The sequence below is a fragment of the Lolium rigidum genome, chromosome 1 (assembly GCF_022539505.1).
Source record: "Lolium rigidum isolate FL_2022 chromosome 1, APGP_CSIRO_Lrig_0.1, whole genome shotgun sequence".
NCBI lineage: Eukaryota > Viridiplantae > Streptophyta > Magnoliopsida > Poales > Poaceae > Lolium > Lolium rigidum.
The window spans coordinates 330,671,255-330,692,951 of NC_061508.1; the positions used below are offsets into that span (position 1 = coordinate 330,671,255).

At 45.3% G+C, this 21,697-nt stretch overlaps 1 protein-coding gene and 1 long non-coding RNA gene across 2 annotated transcripts; both read left to right on the forward strand.

The window, feature by feature from the left end:
* Nucleotides 1-879: 879 nt before the first annotated feature.
* Nucleotides 880-8,491, forward strand: LOC124699662 (probable protein phosphatase 2C 58). The gene is made up of 14 exons (XM_047231927.1): nt 880-929; nt 4,469-4,599; nt 4,865-4,919; nt 5,009-5,143; nt 5,831-5,894; nt 6,003-6,111; nt 6,220-6,373; nt 6,824-6,949; nt 7,030-7,153; nt 7,229-7,305; nt 7,408-7,460; nt 7,649-7,703; nt 7,781-8,052; nt 8,152-8,491. The coding sequence occupies exons 4-13, from the start codon at nt 5,027-5,029 to the stop codon at nt 8,030-8,032; spliced, it is 1,131 nt and encodes a 376-aa protein (XP_047087883.1). The 5' UTR covers nt 880-929; nt 4,469-4,599; nt 4,865-4,919; nt 5,009-5,026; the 3' UTR covers nt 8,033-8,052; nt 8,152-8,491.
* Nucleotides 8,492-19,882: 11,391 nt separating this feature from the next.
* Nucleotides 19,883-20,891, forward strand: LOC124684379. Its single transcript, XR_006996999.1, has 2 exons — nt 19,883-20,032; nt 20,578-20,891. It is a non-coding gene; the product is annotated as an uncharacterized LOC124684379 (long non-coding RNA).
* Nucleotides 20,892-21,697: the final 806 nt, after the last annotated feature.

A 21,697-nucleotide genomic window follows, 5' to 3' on the forward strand; every position in this document is an offset into this window, starting at 1 on the left:
CATCTTCAATTTCGACCTAAACTGTAAAACTAATCCTCCATTACTACAACATTGTTGCAAACACAATATCAGCAATGGAATAGAAGCATTGCAAGATTCCACTGGTAGAAAATTGGCCTATGGTTCCATTCTTGTTATTGCTGGAGGTTGAGTAATGGTTGCCTAAGCACTACATTGAAGTTTCTGACTGATTTGGCACATCTAGTCATTTGCAGATGACCTAGAACTTGAGGGCGACATCAATAGCCACGGCGCTCGCTTGATGGAGAGAACACAACAAGGAGAGAATAAGGGCGTACCATGGTGCAGACGTTCTTCGCGCCACTGTCGCTGGCGAGGATCATCGGCCATCAGCCAGAACTCCGCTGGCGCCTACGAAATAACGCCTTCCTTCCTCGCCAACGTCTTGTCTACGTTTTGTACCACCAGACCGCATTTTGTAGCATATTGTATGAAATTGCGTCCACATAACAAGCTTTTTTTATAAAAAAAATACGTCCACATAACAAGCTGGTGTAGTACATTACCTCAAAAGAAATCGCATCCAAATCCAGCATCTATCTTGCGCAGTTGCGCGCACACAGACACAGTCACAGCAGCGCCGGACCGGGACGTCACATCTCGAACCACTCCTAGACTAGAAAAGTCACCCTGGGAAATAATTTCCGAGCCAGAAACCGCGGCGCCGTGACGTCACCCCCGCAGCGCAGCCCGAGACCGCCGGCCGGTGACCCACCACCCACCCGCAATCGCAATCCCCATTCCGCACCCCAGTCAAGCCCACCGTGCTCGCAGGACACTCCAACCCCAATCCTTCCTTCCTCCGTCCCTCACGCCTCCTCCAGGCGCGGTCGCACTTCGCCGCGATCCCCACCTCCGTGCCCGCCCGTCCGCTCTCGGATCTCCCCGCCCGCCGCCGAAGCGCCAAGGTAACCTCCGCCGACACCACTCTCGCCGTGCCTCTTCCGAATTTCGTGCGGAGGGACGAGATCCACCCCTGGCTGCGCTAAGGTAACATACTCTAGATGCTCCTTCGGACCACAAAAAAACAATTGTGATCAAACTCCACTGTAAACCCGTCAGGATCATCTGAAAATATGTAAAATCATGCCATAAAATGTCTTGTGTAAGAAACCTTGAAACTTTATTAAATACATTTCATTACCATGTAGTATACATGCTAATTTATCCTACAAATGTACAACATACCATTCAAATTCAGTTCACACTGCAACCGTGAAAATTCAATTAACACTCGAAACTTGATATTCAGTTAACTTGTGCATCTTCAATTTCGACCTAAACTGTAAAACTAATCCTCCATTACTACAACATTGTTGCAAACACAATATCAGCAATGGAATAGAAGCATTGCAAGATTCCACTGGTAGAAAATTGGCCTATGGTTCCATTCTTGTTATTGCTGGAGGTACACATACCTCTTCTCGGTGTGGTGGAGCGATATACGAAAAATAAATGTTAAGCATGCGCTCTCCAATAACAATCAAAGCTTCAAAGCTTTTCTGAGCAACTTTAATTATTGCCGAAATAGAGCACCAACCAAATCAATCTCAACCTAGGGAAAATGGTTGCCTAAGCACTAGAATGAAGTTTCTGACTGATTTGGCGCATCTAGTCGTTTGCAGATGACCTAGAACTTGAGGGCGACGTCAATAGCCACGACGCTCGCTTGATGGAGAGAACACAACAAGTAGAGAATAAGGGCGTACCATGGTGCGTACGTTCTTCGTGCCACTATCGATCGCTGGCGAGGATGGATCATCGACCATCGGCCAGAACTCTGCTGCCGCACACAGATACACTCACAGCAGCGCCGGAGCGGGACGTCACATCTCGAACCACTCCTAGACTAGAAAAGTCACCCTGGGAAATAATTTCCGAGCCAGAAACCGCGGCGCGGTGACGTCACCCCCCGCAGCGCAGGCAGCGCCGGCCGGTGACCCACCACCCACCCGCTATCGCAATCCCCATTCCCATTCCCATTCCGCACAGCACAGGGAGACCCAACCCCAGTCAAGCCCACCGTGGTCGCATCAGCAGCACACTCCAACCCCAATCCTCCCTCCCTCGCGCTCCTCCTCCTGCCGGCGCCGTCGCAATTCGCCGCGATCCCCACCTCCGTGCCCGCCCGCCCGCCCGCTCCCCGATCTAGCGCCAAGGTAACCGCCGCCGACCCCCCCTCTCGCCGTTCATCTTCCGAATTTCGTGCGGAGGAACGAGATCCACCCCCGCTGCGCACAAGGGCGTGTTCCCCTTTCGAAAAAAGAATACGGTTATTCGTATGGATCACTTGGACTTTCCATTAGCATCACATGGTTATTTGTACAAGGTCGCTTACCACTGGACCGAATATTCCAGGGTGGGAAGTTCTCCATGTAACGTTAGTCGTAGAGCTTGATTTGCCGTTTGCAGAGGTTTGTTGGTACTGCTTTTGACTAGTCTTGCTCTGTAGTCTGTACTACTGTAGCTTGTTCACGCCTTCAGGAATCTGCTGCTGCCCGGTGAAGCTCGAGCGGATAAAGGAAACAGGCGGATGTTGTCTTGTACCTTGTTTCAATCCAGTGGCGCACGCTTTAAGGAAACCTGTGGTTGGCTGTAGTGGGGTGGGCCTTTTTTTTTTCGAGACATTTCTGTTTGTGTTTTTCATACCCATCCATATATGATGATCGTTAGCTTAATCCACGTGATCGTTATGTGTTTCCATGGGATTGGACTAGTTGTGTTTTTCTGTGAGTAGGAAAGGAGCTGATGTTGTGTAGTTGTTTCAATTCCGGTGGCGCACACTATAAGGAGACCTGTGGTTGGCTGCAGTAGGGTGGGCCTCTTTCCGTGCGTAGGTTACATTCGAGATATTTTTCTCTCTGTTTTTCATACCCATATATGAAGATTGTTACTAGCTTATACCACATGATCGTTATGTGTTTCTATGGGATGTGACTAGTTTTGTTACATGTCCGTCGCTTTTTTCCTTTTGTCACCACAAAACCATCATACAGACTTGCACTTTCCTTATGCCTATTTGTTTGGAAGATTTCTGGTGCTCTACTTATATACGGAAATCAGAAAACTATATATATGGACTGAGTGGGCAAGTTTTGGGAACATCACCTTCTCTGCTGATATGCTCTCACTTTTTCCTCATTTTCATGCTGCGCAGGGACTTTCGAGACATTATTGTCTCTGTTTTTTTCGTACACATCTATATATGATGACTAGCTTTACCCACATGACCGATATGTGTTTCGATGGGGTTGGACTAGCTGCTACATGGCCGAGGTTCCGCGCTTCCCTCTTGCGATCAGAAAAGCATCGTACGCTTATTAAGATGCTGTATGCATCAATCCACGCAGAGGCCGGGGCGTCTTCCCCTTTTCGAAAAAAGAATACGGTGTACTTGGATTTTCCATTAGCATCACATGGTTATTTGTACAAGGTCGCTTACCATTGGACCGAATATTTCAGGGTGGGAAGTTCTCTGCGTAACCTTAGTCGTAGAGCTTGATTTGGCGTTTGCAGAGATTTTGCTGCTGCTTTTAACTAGTCTAGCCGTGGGAGGAGTTTTCGGTGAAGCTCGAGCTGATAAAGGAAACATGCGGATGTTGTCTAGTAGTGGCGCACGCTTGAAGGAAACCTGTGGTTGGCTGCAGTGGGGTGGGCCTTTTTCTGTGAGTAGGTTACGTTCGAGACATTTTTGTCTGTGTTTTTCATACCCATCCATAGGTGATGACCGTTAGCTTAATCCACGTGATCGTTATGTGTTTCCATGGGATTGGACTAGTTGTCTTCTTCTGTGAATAGGAAAGGAGCGGATGTTGTGTAGTTGTTTCGATTCCGGTGGCGCACGCTATAAGCCTAATAAGGAGATCTGTGGTTGGCTGCAGTAGGGTGGGCCTCTTTCCATGCGTAGGTTACATTCAAGACATTTTTGTCTCTGTTTTTCATAACCATATATGAAGATTGTTAGCTTAATCCACATGATCGTTATGTGTTTCTATGGGATGGGACTAGTTTTGTTACATGGCCATCGCTTTTTTCCTTTTGTGACAAGAAAAGCATCATACAGACTTGTACTTTCCTTATGGCTATTTGTGTGGAAGGTTTCTGCTGCTCTAGTTATGTTGGAAGATTGGCAAACTATATATGTACTGAATAGCAAGTTTTGGGAACATCACCTTCTCTACTGAATTTGCAAGTCTTGGGAGATTGGCAAACTATATATGTACTGATTTTGTGCTTTCCTTTTCGTGATCAGAAGAGCATCATACGGTTATTTGGTTGCACTTTCCATTAGCATCGAATGGTTATTTGTATGGAAGGTTTCTGATGCTCTAGTTATATGCGGAGCTTGAAAAACTATATATGTATACTGGATGGGCAAGTTTTGGGAACATTGCCTTCTCTGCTGATATGTTCTCACTTATTTTTCTTCCATTTTCATGTTGTGCAGGGACTTTGGAGCACAGAACATATTGGCCAAAGAACTTTGAGCGATCCATTGGCATGTTAAGAAGAAACACTGAAGCTACTTGCTGTAGCTATTATCAGATGTGCACATTCCCAGTTTTATGAGCTTATGAGGTACTTCCTATCAATCATAGCGCATAGTAGTTCACTATGACAATCTTAATTGGTTACGTAATAGATCTTGCTTGTCTGCCAGCTATTTGCTCCACTGGTGAATGCTATCCTGTCCACATTTACGTTAATTGCTGCCATACTTAATTTGATGAAACCAAACACCGAATTACATCACTGTATGTCTAAGGTCAAAGAAACTTACGGCGGTTACACGTGAATCGCTATCCATAACCGTGCTAACAACCTGTTTCCCTATTTGATGCAGGAGTTACTGAAGTTACGTGCGTAATCTGTCTCCAACCTTACTGGTTTTGGGCCTGGTATGTTATCGATCCGTTAAAACCCTGGAAGGCTGTTACTCAGCTGAAAGCTGTGGATTTACTTTCCTATTGACATGTTCTTTTATCAGGTATATATATTTTCAAAAATGGGAGTTTACCTTAGTACCCCCAAAACTGAGAAACTATCTGAAGATGGTGAGAATGATCAACTTAAATTTGGACTTTCATCTATGCAAGGGTGGCGTGCAAGTATGGAAGATGCTGTAAGTTTCTGTTGATCACTGTTCGATGTAGTTTAATGAAAACTTGCAGAAAGTTTTGGAAATGCAGAGATATAAAATGAGCAACATACACAAAGTGAGTGTATTATGCTTCATTCAGTAGTAAAAATGCCATTAAGGTACTTGGGGGACTGTGGACAGGAATACTAGGAATACATATCTGAATGTTTATTCGTGAGTTAACGGTATATTTGGCAAAGCTGTGCACATCAGAGCTTTTGGTGTCTTATGTCTTGCTAATTTTCTGGACTTCCAAAACCATGAGTTGAATGGTGATGTTTGATGAGTTGTTTGATTGTTTCTCTTCTTGCAAACTAGACCTGGTGTTAGATGACTGCTAAAAAATGGTTAACTGTACTTGTGGCATTATACCGAAATATCTTTTGAAGAATACGTTTGGTTTTGTTATTTCAATAGAGCCTGCATTATGCCCCTATTTGTAAAAGAAAAGCTTTGAAGAATATTAAATGAAAAGCTAGCGTATGCTGGAACCAACTGATTGAACAGAATGGAAAATATCAACAACTTAGAAGCGATGATCCTCAGTGACTTGAAGCTTTAGCATAGTACTAATAAAATCTAGGCGATTGAATTTCATCAAATATTATTTTGCTATAGTTCCAGTCTTTGTTCTTTGTGAAATCTCTAACCCATTCAGCAATCTTCCAGCATTCAGCTTTGCTAGATCTTGACAAGGACACATCATTCTTCGGTGTTTTCGATGGACATGGAGGTAAGGTTAATTGAGAAGACCAACACCTTTTCTTTGCCCACGATGTTCTCCACATGATACCAAAATGGTCATTTACATCGTCATACCATTACCCCCTTCTTGCCTCAGGAAAAGTGGTTGCCAAATTCTGCTCAAAATATCTACACAGAGAAGTTCTCAAAAGTGAAGGCTATGCAGCTGGTGACCTGGGCACTGCTGTCCATAGAGCTTTCTTCAGGTATTGCAAACCGCTAGGTAGCCAGCTTGAGGGTTTCTCCATCTATTATTTATTGATAATTCTCTTTGCAAGATGATATTAGTAGCAATTATTATTTTGTTGATACAGAATGGATGAGATGATGCGGGGTCAAAGAGGCTGGCGGGAACTACAGGCACTTGGAGATAAGATGAACCAGTTTACTGGCATGATAGAAGGATTGATCTGGTCTCCAAGAGGCAGCGATTCAAATGTTCAACATGATGATTGGGCTTTTGAGGAGGTAATTATGCAACTGACATGAAATGCAGTACTGCACGATCGATCATTCCTTATAGGATAAGTAATCTGCATTGCACAATTATTTTTTTCTTCTTTGGTCCTTTTGCCCAGCGTTGTCATTATTGACACGTTTTGCTATCCTGTTTTTGAGATCCTCAATGACTATTGGTATAGCTCTTAAAATGTTTCATGAACTCCGGGCCACTGGGTTGGTTTTTAGTAATTTTTCAAGTTGCAAAAGAGGTGCATATGAAGAAAATTTAAACCATTAAAACTCAACTGAGAGGTTTTGTTGCCAACAATTAGAACTCTTGGAAAATTAATTCAATTTCAAAGAATACAATCTTGTAGTTGTATGGCCATTAAATTTTGTTATTTCGGCACTATTCTATAGTTTATTGCAGTTTAACATTGGTGCAACTCAGGGAGTCTTACAGGATAATCTTACCAGGGACCTCACTCGGATTTTAGCGGGCCAACCTGTGGGTGCACAGCCTGTGTTGCAATACTAAGAAATAGTAAACTTGTGGTGGCAAATGCCGGAGATTCCCGCTGTGTTATCTCAAGGAACGGCCAGGTCTGTTTTGCTTGTCCTTGTTTTTTGTTTGAGATGAGAAGATATATGCAGAGCATCTCATTCTGTAGTTGAATATATAGGCATACAATTTGTCAAGAGACCACAAACCAGAGCTTGAAGCGGAGAGAGAACGAATACTAAAAGCAGGGGGTTACATCCAAATGGGACGAGTAAATGGAACAATAAACTTGTCAAGAGCAATTGGTATGCATTTTACCCTATCTTCGGTCCATATCATCCACCTTAGATGATTTCTCACGAATGCCAATTCGCTTGTAGGAGATATGGAATTCAAACAGAATAAATTCTTGTCTCCTGATAAGCAAATGTTGACAGCAAACCCTGACATAAACACTGTAAGCAGTTCGGCTTCGACCATTGCTTTAACTCCTACAGCTAACCAATGGCTATCATTTTCCTTGCTCCTGGCAGTTCTTATGATTTAAATATTCTTGTAGGTGGAGCTTTGTGAGGATGACGACTTTCTTGTTTTAGCATGTGATGGCATTTGGTAAATTCCTCTCTTAACAGGGTTCCATAATTGTATGTGTTTTATTTGTTTGCTTCGTTCAAACATTCAATGAAAGCTACCTTTTCTGATAGCCTAATTTCCTACTTTCTTTAAGTTATTACCTTGAGCCTTCAACATGATAATTGCTTTCATAAGAAGTAATGACCATATGCTCTGATGATAAACAGGGACTGCATGTCTAGCCAACAGCTGGTCGATTTCATCCACGAACACATAAACACAGTGAGTTACTTTTGCAATGCTATACTTGTATGGATTTCATGGTCTTCAGAAGCACTTAAGGGATGAAACAAATGCAGGAGAGCAGCCTTTCTGCAGTGTGTGAAAAGGTGCTCGATAGATGCCTGGCTCCATCAACATTAGGTGGAGAAGGATGCGACAACATGACAATGATCCTAGTGCAGTTCAAGAAGCCAATTTACCATGGCAACGATGGCAGTGCTGGTGAACAGTCAGCGGACAAGAATGCCAATGCTGATGAACAATCAGCTACCGAGGATAAGAATGCCGGTGCTAGAGGACAGTCACCTGGTGACATGGAAGGGTTGTGAGCCAACTGATCAACTCCATGGTTGTTGCCATTCTTTTTTATTTCCTTCGTCATCGATCTGCATATTCCACTCAACTCTGTCATTGTATTCAACACGCTAACATGTGCTTCTGTGATCAGCGCGAACGGGGAGAAGAACCTGTGCTGTCGTGGCCTGGTAAACATAAAGAACGATTTCTGAATCCCAGTGTGATACACTGATGCTGCAGTGGGTTAAACCATGCATGCATGGCGAAAAATTCCCGTGTAAATATCGCTTGTGTGTTGAATTGTTGATACAGCCAGGGAATAACACTACACATAAGCGGCTAGTCCATGCTGTTTTTAGTGTTTTTTCTCTCTCTGGCCAATCGATCCGCGCTTCCCTTTTCTTTTGGTTGTGATGATTTGGTGTTGTTGGACATAACCTGACTGTACCTTTGAGTGGAGATGAATATATTTAGTTCCCTTGCCAAATTTATATTTGCTCTGCAAGTCCAATAGCACTTTCAATTGTTTCTTTTAAAATGGTATTATACTGATATTCTCAAGAAGGGTTTTTCTCTGTCATAGCTCCTGGACGTGAGTTTTCTTTTGATATGGTCGCAAATCTTACTTTGGGGTTGATTAATACGGCCAGCTTCATGATGGTGTTTGTTGTTTCTGTGATAAATCGTTAGAAATGAATAATCATTTAATTTTGGACTGCTGCATGCAAATAATGTTTCGCTTCTTTGTCAACCTTTATTATTCCTTATATTTCCGACAGCATAGCATAACTACAATAACTACCATCAAAGAATGGTGGGCTAGAAATCTAGACTGGAAAAGGGCTGATGAGCAAATCTGCAGAAAGAACTGAAGAAAATTTTGCCACGTATGTGCCTGGTGTATATGGAAAGAAAGATGTCGATTTTCAGAAAACAATATGATATATAGTCCATTGGCATCTTTTTTGCAGCCGAGAGGCATGTTGCCTAATCGGACTTTTTCTTTTTATGCATTGCAAAGGCAAAGCTCCTGCTCTTCACCTAAAAATCAATAAATCTGGACCGTGGAAAGAACGACAGAAAAGATCTCACATTTTCTATATTCCCTTTAGAAACATGGAGTTTAAGAAGAAATAAGAAACATCAAATATGAAGTGTAAGCCCTAGGCAATCATCCATGATGAACAAAAAACATGACTCATCGGATAGAAATACTATTTTACATTTCCCATGTACCTTCAAACATTCTCTCAATCTCTCTAGCAAACTGAGACTCCTCATTTTCTTCTTGCGTACGACTGGATGGAATTGCCAAAATGCTCTCTTGGCGGCCATGGCTAGTAAGCTCCATACAATATTGTCTTTTATTACAGAAGATATCACCATCTGTAAGAACTTTCCCTCAATGTTACAATGTAAAACATATTCGCTATTAAATCTGATCAGTAGCTCGCTCTCATTCAGCACAAATATAAGATCTCACCACTGGTGTTACCTTCAAGAGAAGTTAAACCAAGTGTTCGTGATGCCTCTATCATTGACACGTCAATCCGATACTTGAAAGACCAGATTTCAGCCTCGTAGTCATAAATCACCCAAAGATCGATGACGGTAAAATCGGTGACGGAGCAACTGGCAAAGACAAGAGTCCCATTCATGCCCAATACTTTCTCACAAAATTCCACATGGGGACCGCCCATCCATCAGAATGACTCATCCATTGTGTCGAACACAACAATGTTTCCACTTCTGTCGGTCCTATCGTCAAAACGACAATGACTCCAGTGCAGGTCAGCACGATGGTGCACTGGTGGATAGCGGTTGGAACGGCACATTTCATCAGATAGCTCAAACGCCTGTTCCACAGAAGGTGGTGACATAGTTTGTGGTCCGACACTGATGCACCTTGGCTGGTTGGATCCCACTGTGAGGATGTATGGCTTGACTTCGGACAAGTAACTATTCCACTTATTCTCATATAAGGTCGCAACGGCAGCAGGAAGGAGCGCCCTCGCTGCCAGATATGCGACTACTGGGGGCATGAATCGGGCTACTGTCGCAACCACTACAACCTTGAGTTCCAGCTGAACACACATTGCTCAGAAAACGTCGCGTCGACAAGCTCCAGCGACACCCCTCCCCCCTGGCTGATGGACACAGGGGCGACGGATCACCTCACGAGCCATCTTGAACGCCTCCACGTTCATGATCGCTACGACGGGAAGGATCAAGTGCAAGTGGCCAATGGTGCAGGTTTGTCAATTTCACATATTGGTCATTCAATTTTAGCCGGTTCTTCCCTTCGCTTGAACAATATTCTTCATGTTCCTCATCTTCGATAACATCTTTTGTTAGTTTACCGCCTTGTTTGTGATAATGACCTGTTTGTTGAGTTTCAACGTCGTTTTTTCTGTGTCAAGGACAAGGTCACGAAGCGAATACTTCTTGAAGGTAGAAGCTGCGGAGGTCTCTACCCAATTCCTTTTAGCCGAGCCACATCATCTCGCCATGCTCTCTCCGCCGGCAAAGCAAACTTGACGCAGTGGCACCAACGTCTAGGTCATCCTACGAATAAAGTAGTTCAGTCAATTGTTAGCCAAAATAATCTTTCGTGTTCTTCCGAGTCAGGCAATCATGTTTCAGTCTGTGATGCTTGTCACTGTGGCAAAAGTCGTCAGTAATCGTATACTGCTTCAAACCGTGTGTCTACTATGCCTCCGATGTTTGGCGTCCTGCTATTGTCGCCTCTGGAGGTTTCAAATATTACCAGATCAGTTTTATCAATGATTACACACATTTTTGTTAGATTTATCTTCTTAAACACATGTTTGATGTTGAGCATGTGTTTTATGCCTTCCAGGCCTATGTTGAGCGCCTTTTGAGTTCAAAAATCAACGCAGTTCAGTTCGATTGAGGTGGTGAATATCACAAACTCCATCGATATTTTTCAGCGCACGGTCATTGTTCATCATGTGTCCTGCCCTCATACGTGGCAACAAAACGGTGTTGCAAAACATAAACATCGGCATCTTGTCGAAACCGGACTGGCCCTCCTCGCGCATGCCTCCCTTCCGCTTCGGTATTGGGATGAGGCCTTCCTGACCGCCTGCTACCTCATAAATCGCATACCTACTCCTATTCTTCAACAGGAAGCACCCATCACCCGCCTATTCAAAGTTCCCCCAATTACTCCTTCCTTCACATTTTCGGCTGTGCCCGCTGGCCTAGTCTCCGTAAATACAACACACATAAGTTAGCTTTCCGTTCCAAAATGTGTGTCTTCCTAGGCTACAATCCGATGCATAAGGGGTACAAGTGTCTGGATAGGTCCATGGGGCGCATCTATATTTCTCGGGACGTCGTCTTCCATGAATCTGTTTTTCCCTTTGCGACCCCTAGTGTCACGGTGGATGTCTCCACTCTCAAACACGTCATCACTTTTCCGTCTTCTGAACCGGCTACGAGTGATCATGTGCGAAATTACGATTTGTCCTATCTGTCTACTGATGTTTCCTCTCCAGTTGTCTCTCCGATCTTGCAGGTTCCGGAGCATGTCACGTCGCCAATCGAAGTGCATGGGCATGGTGCTGCCCCCGAGGACGTGGCTAGCGAGCCGCCCTCTCCCTCGCGCGACGCGGGCTCTGCCTCAGCCCCTGCCGCGGCAGCGGTTTTTCGTACCGTGGCTGCATGGCAGCCTGCCGCGCTACCGCGGAAGCCCCTGCTGCCCCATCTGTCGAGGATCCTGCCGCGGGCGTGCGGCAGCCTGCCGCGGTTGTTTCCCCTGCTGTGGGCGTGCAACAGCCTGCCGAGGAGGCGCCTTCTGCCGCGGCACCCCTGGTCACATCATGACCACCCGTCTTCGTGATGCTACTAGTCGCGAGAAGAAGTACACCGACAACACCATCCGCTACGACACTCGAGTGCGAGCCTTCTTCATTGTTCCACTCTTTCATTGAGAGGATCTTCGCGAACCTGCATGGTGTGACGCCATATCTGCCTCTCAGATCGGCACCTGGACTTTGGTGCCTTGGCCTCGTGATGTCAACTTGGTCAGCTGCAAGTGGATCTTCAAGACCAAACACCGTCCTGATGGCTCCATTGACAAGCATAAAGCTCGTCTTGTTGCTCGCGACTTCTCTCAGAAACACGGCACTGACTGAGGAGGTCTATATGCAGCAGCCCCCGGGGTTCGAAGATTCTCAGTTCCCCACTCATGTCTACAAATTGCAACGTGCCCTCTATGGACTGATGTAGTCCCCGCGAGATTTGTATGCTCGTCTCAGTGAGCGTCTCGGCCGACACCTCCTTGTTCTTGTTCCCCAAGGTGGTGTTCAGCTCTATATGCTTGTGTATGTTGACGATATCGCCATCGTTGGTTCTACTCCTGTTGATCGGCTTGTGGCCTCCCTCTCGAACAGCTTCCCCATCAAAGACCTTGGTGCTCTAGACTATTTTCTTGCCTAGAAGCGTCCTGCAATTCCGGGGGCATGAGTCTTACCCAACGCAAGTATGCGCTAGACCTTCTACACCGGGTTAATATGGAGAATTGCAACTCGGCTTCAACTCCACTGGCCACCGGCGAGAAGCTTGCACGTGACAGTGGACACATACTGGGTACCGATGATGCTTTCCGGTACCGCAGTATAGTTGGAGGACTCCAGTACTTGACTCTCACTCGGCCAAATATTTCGTTTGAAGTCAACAAGGTGTGTCAGTTTCTCTCACAACCAACAGAGGTACATTGGGAAGCCGTGAAGCGCATCTTGCGATATGTGAAGGGCACTATTAACACTGGACTACGCTTTCGGATGTCCTCGTCTACCGGCATCAGTATTTTCACGGATGTGGATTGGGCTAGATGCGTTGATGATCGACGATCCACATGAGGTTTTGCCATCTTTGTAGGTCTAAACTTGATCTCTTGGAGTTCGAAGAAGCAACCTACTATCTCGAGGTCCAGTACTGAGTACAAAGAATTGACAAACGGCGCTGCTGAGGCCATATGGGTAGAATCTTTGCTCAAGGAACTTGGCATTGAACAGCATCGTACTCCTATTTTGTAGTGCGATAACCTTGGGGCCCCATAACTGACAGCAAACCCAGTGTTTCATGCTCGTACGAACTCTTCAAGTCAGGTTCATCCTCCGATGATCACTTAGCTGATGTATTTACTAAGCCAGCTACCCAGCAGATGTTGAACCGTTTTAGAGCCAATCTGAATTTAGTTTGTAGAAGTTCAGATTGAGGAGGTGCGTTGGAAACGGTTTGTATTAGGTAACCGTGCGGGGTATTGTATCCTGCTGAAGTCTATTTAAACTAATCACCGTGGAGGCTAGACCCACCCCAGAAACCCTAAACACCTGTTCAACTGTAAGGACGTGCACCACCCATGAAAACCACCCAACGTCTGTCATCATCGAGAAACAATCAGCTGCTGCCCCCCTAGCTGAGCTGATGAGCACCCAGCCACCAGTACATACCCAATGCGCGGGTGCCAAAATTCTGCCTCTATAATTATAGTTCAGGTGCCAAGACGTTGCCTCCATAATTATATCGCCTTTAGTACCCTGTCATTCCATGGATATCGCCGTAGTAGGTTCCGGCAAACACAAAAGGTAGAGCTTTCACTACACGACAGAAGCAGACCATATAAGGCCCTCCTGTACAGCCAAAGCAGGTAACAAGCATCAAAGTAGGTAACTACTAGTATTCAGTCTTCTTTTTGCTTACTCCAAAATTGGTACAGCCATAAGATCATTTTTTTGCCAACTAACCAAACTGCGACCGCAGAATAATGCAACCACAGTTCATATCAGCATTTTTTTAGGGGAGGAGAAAGATGATAGTTCTTCTATCAGTATTAGTAACTTGCTCATCACTAGGGAAATTCTAGTACTACTTGTAGAGTCAAGCAGTGTCCTTGAGTAGAAAAGACTAAAGATCATCCAGTTTGTGCCGACAAAAGCAGAGGATGATACACCAGTCTGCACTGTGACTATATTCCTAAAACAAAGATTGAAGCTGAACTGCTTCCACAATATATATTTCGCAAAGCCAGCCCATGATTAAATGCCCGGCTACAATCAATTCAACCAGCTGCGGCATATAATGGATACAATGAACTTAAATAAGAACCCGGATCAGTGGACTTATTCTCGGGGAAAGAATTATTCATCTATGAAGATGTACAATGCTTCGATGAAGAGGGAACCAATTCATGATCAGTTCAAATATATATGGAAGAACACCTGGCAGCTGAAACATAAAGTGTTTATATGGCTTCTAATGCATAATTTTTTTAATCCTATAAGCTTATTGCAGCGAAACATATTTTTGCAAAGCTAGCCCATGATTAAATGCCCAGAGAAACACAAGGAAAGTTTCTGGATTTTAAATTGAAGGTTTGATCCACATGAACAAGATTAGGTAAAGTTAGAACTCTTTGTCCAGCCAAACATCACTAAAATGGCAGGTCACCACACGAGCCACATGAAAATACTTTTGGTTTGTCTTAAATTGGCCATACTTTAACCATCACGAATCTCAGTCTAGATAGAGATGAACCAAAAAGCAGACAAAAGCACATTTAACTGGACCCAAGAGAGCATTCCCGAAATATTTGTACTCAAAAAACAACATTTCCTTGACACGAAGAACAACACGAAACAAAGAACTTGGCGAGAATCACGAGGTACATTTCTCCAAACAAAATCTTTTGTTGTTATAGCACATTATCCTCCAAAAGAAGAACCAAATCATTTGCCCAAAATGTCAAGATGGCCGTTACTAAGTAACAACCGACAATAAAGAAGTGCTAATTAAGTTATTACATTTTGGAACGGAGGTAATACCAAATACAAACAACACAAGGTTAGCATGATCCACAAAAATGTAACGGCGCAAAAGAGCCGGAGCCACAGGGTATAACATACTAACTGTGAAGATAAAACTATCAGCCATTTACACAACAAAAATGCGATTACCACAAAAAAAATGCAATTTTTCGTTTCTAAGAGCAGAGAGTATCCCTCTCTGACAAAGTATTCAACCAAAATAGATGATGACTGTGACTGAATATTTCCATGTTTTCTTATTGCCTCTTATTCCCACACCATGTTCTTAGCAAACATGTTTGAACAGTTTGATGGCATGCCATTTTGTTAGGAAGCATGGCATTTAAAATAGTAACAATGGCACTCACAGGTGTTCAAATATGCGATTGGGTTTAACACGTGAAAATCGGCAAATCATAATTGAACCAGCGACGTAGTCTCCGCTCCATTCAGGCCTGATCAGTTAGTTTAAAATATAGTGAGAGAAGCAATCCGGTTTTCAACGGCATGACTGGCAATTGCGGATGTTCATCAACGGCTTGGGAAACTGTTACTTTAAAATATTGTGATTCATAACAATGCAAACTGAACATAAATTTGGGGTTGGGCAAAACCATTTGGAAGTTACGATAGCACTGATACTACATGTTTATATTTCTAAATATTAATACTTATTCAAGAATCATAATTAGCACCACAACATGATAGCATGAAGTGCTACCGCGACCATCCAAAAGGCTTCCATTTTAAAAATAAAAAAATTATCCTCCAAAAGAAGAACCAAATCACTTGCCCAAAAATGTCAACATGGCCGTTACTGAAGTAACAATCAGACAAAAAGAAGTGATAATTGAGTACCAAATACAAACAACAACGCAAGGTAAGTATTCTTCACAAAAGTGTAACGGCGCAAAAGAGCAAGAGCCACGGGGCATGACATACTAACAATGAAGATAAAACTATCCTCCATTTACACAAAAATGCAACAACCACAAAAAGAAAATGCAATTCTTAGTTTCTAAGAGCAGAGCTCTCTGACAAAGTATTCATCCAAATAGCATGATGACAAAGACTGTATATTTCCATATTTTCTTGATGCCTTTTGTTCCCACACTATTTTCTTAGCAAACATGGTTGATGGCATGCTATCTTTTAGGAAGCATGGAATTTAAAATAGTAACCACGGGACTCACACCTGTTCAAATGTTGAGTGCAACCCTTGAAAACCGACAAATCAGAACTGAACTAGCGGGCCATAGTCTCCACTCCACTCAGGCCTGGTCGGTTATTTTAAAATATAGTAAGAGAAAAAAATCCGGATTTCAACGACACAACTGGCATTACGGGTGTTCATCAACGGTTTTTGGAGAAACCGTTGTTGAACACCATTACTGCCGCTCGTGTTTCATAGCAATGCATACTGAAGGTAAATTTGGAGTTGGGCAAGAACATTGGAAAGTTATAATAGAACTGACACTACATGTTCATGTTTCTGATCATTAAAACATAATGTTCAACACATCATAATAAGCACCACAGCATGATAGCATGAAGTGCAACCGCGACAATCCAAAATAGCATGTTCTATTAGCACTACTAATAAATAGGAAGAGCTAAGCACAAAAGGCATGGCTCACATAGGATAGATAAGTAGATATTCCAAGGACAAGAGAAAGCTTGAACCTTCCATACATGCTCGGGGGAGAATGGGAACTTTTCATCTTTCTTCTTGCATCTTGCACGGCGGATAATGGGAACTTTTCATCTTTCTTCTTGCATCTTGCTCGACGGAATCGGAATAATGCTCTCTTTGAAGCGATGGCGAGTAAGCTCCATAATATATTGTCCCCTTTCAATGTTGGTCGCTCCTAAGAGCTTGCCATCAATGTTGCAGCGCAACACGTGTTTATCGTTATAGCCGAACAACAGCTCATGCTCGTTGAGCATACACATCTCGCTGATAATTCTCGCCATTGGATTAATGGCTACTACCGTTCTATTTCTCTTTTCCTTTTTGGGAGAAGTTAAATGAAGAGAGCGTGATGCCTCTATTGATGCCATGTCAATCCGGTACTTGAACTCCCACATTTCGGCCTCGTAGTCCTCCATCACCCAAACATCCATATATTTGAAGCGGGCATCCGGGCTGTACAAACCAAGCTTCCCATGCACGTCGAACAACTTCTCCGGAGAGCCCGAGTGGGTGGCGCCACGCATACACCGGAACAACTCGGTGGCGGTGTCGAAAACAATGATCTCACGTTCTGGCTTCCAGTGCAGGTTGCCACGGTGGCGGACCGGTGGATTATATGCAGAGTAACGGTCTCGGGGCAGCGCCTCGAGTAAGGCTCGTTCTCTTGAAGGCGACGACGCTGCTGTCGACATTCGAACCCCGATGTTCCTGGACTGGTTGCTTCCCACTGTGGTGACATGTAGCGTCCTTTCGTTCTGTGTCCGATCAACCACTGAAGACCAGAGCACCCTGTACTCCCCGGTTGCATCGTGGCTGTAGAGGCCGAGTATGGTGTTTGTGTGCTGAAATTCAGGCTGCGGCAGGGGAGCAATCTGGTTGATGACCGGGTTGTAGATGTAGAACCGGGATGGTACAGACATCACGAGGAAGCCATCGCCGGCGGCGTGGAGCGAGACGTTGTGACCCCTGGGACAGAGCGGTTGGAGGTATGCTGTGCCGCTGCTGCGGGAGGCTCGGAAGACGCCGAGCCTGTACTCTCGCTCGACGATGGGGAAGGACGGCTGGCGGCGGTGGTGGGCGAGCATGAACTCGGGCGTCGAGGTGGCGCTGCGCCATGACGCCCGGACGGCACGGCAGCGGCCGACGTCCTTGGGCGGCAGCAGCATGAGTATCTTGTCGGTGACGATCTCCTCGGGCAGGTCATCCAGCTCGGTGTCGGCGCCTCTGCCGTCGACCGGCATCATCATCGCTGGTGCTCCGTCCGTGGTCATGGAGTCCTGGCCGTCAGCTAAAACCAAACAGCAGGTGTTAATTAGTACCCAGGGGAAGACAGCGGAAGAAGATAAGATACTCGTTCCGATCTATATTAGTTGCCACTAAAATGGACGATCTAGACATATTTTAGTTCTAGATACATTCGTACTAGTGGCAAGTAATATGAATCGGAGGAAGTAATATTATTTCCAAGAGAGAAAAGCAGACGGGCCGCCGACGGCTGAGTGTCCGCCGCAAGCAAAGAGGAACGTGGAAAGAAAGGAAAAGAAGACGGGCGGCGCGTTGCTCACCGGCGCGGGGGGGTGGGGATGGCTCCGGCGAGATGGAGGTAAGGGGAACGGAAGCCTTGCTTGTGTCAGGAAACTGGAGCGTGGCGAGTTGTACGTATTTCAGGAGAAAAAAAGACTCTCGCCCAGGGGAATAATCGTCAACGGAGTCGCCACGCACGCACGCACGCCGGGGTCAGCCGGAAGGGACGCGGCACTCAATCTCTGCCTTTGCTCTGCACTCTGCACTCAATCTCTGCCGCCGCTCGCAAATTCGCACCGCACGGACTTAATTTTCCGTCACGCCTCTCTCTCTCTCCATTTCGTCCCAACCAACCAAACCCTAACCCCTACCCAACCCCGACAGCGGCGGCGGCGACGGAACCAGGATGGCGTCGCGACGGGCTTACTCGCCGGCGCGCGCGTGCATCCATCCGTGCGCGCCGCTCCGTCGAGCATGCCCGGCCGCGATCCCCGGACCACCATCCGCAGCCAGGAGCAGGTGCCCGCCACATCCGCCGGGGGTGCCTACCTCCACGACGCACGGCGCTGCACCTGCCGGCTCGCCTCGCCGTCCACGACCACGCCGCTCCCGCGCCGCCGGACGATGCACCACCAGCACAATCAACCGCCGCCGCATCGACCCGTCCTTGCAGAGGTCGATCGCCGTCTGGACCGTCGAGCGGCCGGAACTCCGACTGGACGCAACGCGACGACCGGGACGGCCTCTCCATTACGACCTCCTGCCACGCGGAAGGTGCTCCTCTTTTTTTAACCCCCCCAATCTTCCTATGATTCTACCTGCGCCTAGTCGCAAATCTGCTTTGCTCCACCACGGTTAAGTTTCTTGTTCGATTACGGACTCATTGTTACAACTAGATCCATCCACTATGCTCGATTCTTCCTTCCTTCCTTCTTCGTTCGTGGGATCCAATTATTAGCTACTGTATATCTCTACTACTGCACACTGACTCAACTGAATGCTACCAGCGTGTACACTTGCACATTGCCAGTACTAACCTGCCACCACCACACACACAAGCTCTCATTATTTTGTTTCCTAGGGTCTACTTTCTTCCTTCTTCAGGTTTACTAAATGGGACAAGCCCACCTGAAAATCCAGACTTTAATTTGCAAACCATGTACACTGCTCACATGACAGGTATAACATACACAGGACCAAGCACACATACATTTTCCTTGCTGCTGCTGCTGCTCTACTACACACCAAACGTTCCTCCTTGTGTGTTACTGCATCTGCTCAATTTCTGCCTAGCAGCACCAGCATATTATCTACTTAAATCCTTGTGTATTTATGCAGCATCCGAGTCCAGGCCGCCTACAGCTGCTACAACCCGTCGCCCACTCCTCGGCCCGCCTCTGCAAGGTGTTCAAGGGGTCGGAGTGGAAGTAGGTCACCATCAAGACGGCCACGATGTTCCTCCCCCAGGATCGTGCGCGCCACCTTTTTTGTCCTGAACGCGCTCATCTGGGGCGAGAGGTCGTCCGGTGCCGTGCCGTTCACCACCATGCATCTCCGCGCTGGTGCTCCTCTTGTTCGGCATATTGGACCAAGGTAATTGCTGTCCGAAGCTGCTTGTTTGATGTTTATTATTGAACATTCCTCAATGATGTTAAACTTGCTTGTTTCACTTTTACTTCTCCTCACAGGGTGATGCGGACTCTGGGTACGGTGAGATAATTGGCCAAGTTAGAGGAAGGTTGGATACCTGGTCTCTTTGATTCCGCACTTTTCTGAATGGGAGACCACCAAACATGTCCTCATGGTTGTTACCCAATCCTCTTTGCAGGGGCTCTAGACACGAGAAGACCAAGATGAAGCGTGTTGGTGGTGCTGTCCAGTGGAGCTGCTGCCGGCGTCCACTAAGGCCTGAGGCTATTGCCTTCTTCGACTGTGACCTCTCCTACCGTGATGGCCTTCTTCTTCGACTATGTGTTTAGGTGGTAAGTTCCTGGTTCCAATCGAGCCAATGACGGTCACTGTTTGGGTCCAGCTGTGTTGGCTGTTCAATTAGTACTTGGTCATGGCACTAATAGGTGCTGTCTAAAGTTAATTCTTTGGTTGATGTCCAGGATTAACGAGTAAATCAAATAACAGCATGTTTTCCTTTGCACCTGTACATGTCCATCAGCATGTTTATATTAGTTACTTTGATGCAATTGTGACATCTTTGGTTATCTTTGCTGTTGCAAGCATTTGATTCACATGTCCATGTCCATGTTCATTTCTAGCAAATGTATACGTGAAGTGCATTGTATGTATGAGATAAATTCTACTCCTTCCGTCCATAAAAGGCTGTCGGAGATTTATCTAAATTTGGATGTATCATGCATCCAAATTTAGATAAACTTGCGACATCCTTTTATGGACAGAGGTAGTAGCAAAGAGTGGTTAGAACTATCATTTATCTTGCTTTCTTTGAATTCACTTGCACTTGTGATAAAATTCCTTTCCTGTAGTACAACTGATTGTTATTGATGTTTCTCAGATGCAAGTTTTACAAGGCTGGTAGCATCGTAGGCATGACTGGAGGGTGGAAGGACAGGAAGCGAAAGCTGAACTCCTCTTCTTGCGAAACCAATTGAATACCTGAGTTGTATTGGTTGTGGAATGTTATTTGAGTCCAGATCTGGAATGTTGTGTTGTAGTCGACAAAGTAACATCGTTCTTGTGATGCTCCAGAGTTGTGGTGTAGTTGGCTTGTCATGTTGCACTTTTATTGATTATTGTTTGGATTGTGATCTGATTATCCCCAAAATAGGGTAGGTTATGCCGAATTTTTCTGAGAATTTGACAAATTAACTACCACTTTTCCCTCCAAATGGGCCAGAATCGATCAGACTAATGGGCTAAGCATAAAGTGGCCATCTATCGGCCTGCATATGCACGTCATGTGCTAGCAGTCCACGCTCTGTGTGGCGTGTAGCTAACTACGTGCTCCCTCCGTCTTAGAGGATGTGGTGAAGCAGAAACTTCTCGTTGGCTAAGAAGGCAGGTGAGATTTGTGTGCAACTTGCGGATGATTTTTATTTGTGTTTGGTTTCATTGCTAGCAGATGTTTTGGATAGCAGTTCGGTCGAGGAAGACGATGATTCTGACACGAACGAAGATGCTGGAGGTGCGGGAGAGGGGCATGTAGAAGTTGGCGACACCCTCGTTAGAACATGGCATGATAGACAAAACATAATTATATTCTCTTTGTTTCTCACCAATTTACACATGAGCAAGAACAGGGGTCTATTTATTTCTTAAACCATATCTGCAGAAAGGATGAACATGGGACTAGATAATTTCTTAGAACAACGCTTACTGTCATGATCAAGTCCAAGGTACACAACTACCAAAACTGATCCTAAACCAGCATCTGCATCGACGGCTTCATGGCCGGATCACACTTTAAAGCAGCATTGTGTTTGTTCAATCACAAAAAAAGCAACTAACTTTCATCAACTACAGATCAGCTTTATTAAGCAAAAACAGACACGTCATAGCAATACCAAAACCATCTTAAATAAGAAAACTCAAAATCAAGATGAAGCCCACACCATACAAAAAAAAAACTGGTTTAAGGTTGACACTGAAAGCCAACTAAACCAAGCCCACAAATA

Bases quoted from the DNA above. Each gene is read 5' to 3' on its own strand.
- LOC124699662 (XM_047231927.1), top strand. From the start codon at position 5,027: ATGGGAGTTTACCTTAGTACCCCCAAAACTGAGAAACTATCTGAAGAT. The intron at 5,144-5,830 runs GTAAGTTTCTGT...GCAATCTTCCAG, and splicing joins GTGCAAGTATGGAAGATGCT to CATTCAGCTTTGCTAGATCT. The intron at 6,950-7,029 runs GTCTGTTTTGCT...TTGAATATATAG, and splicing joins TTATCTCAAGGAACGGCCAG to GCATACAATTTGTCAAGAGA.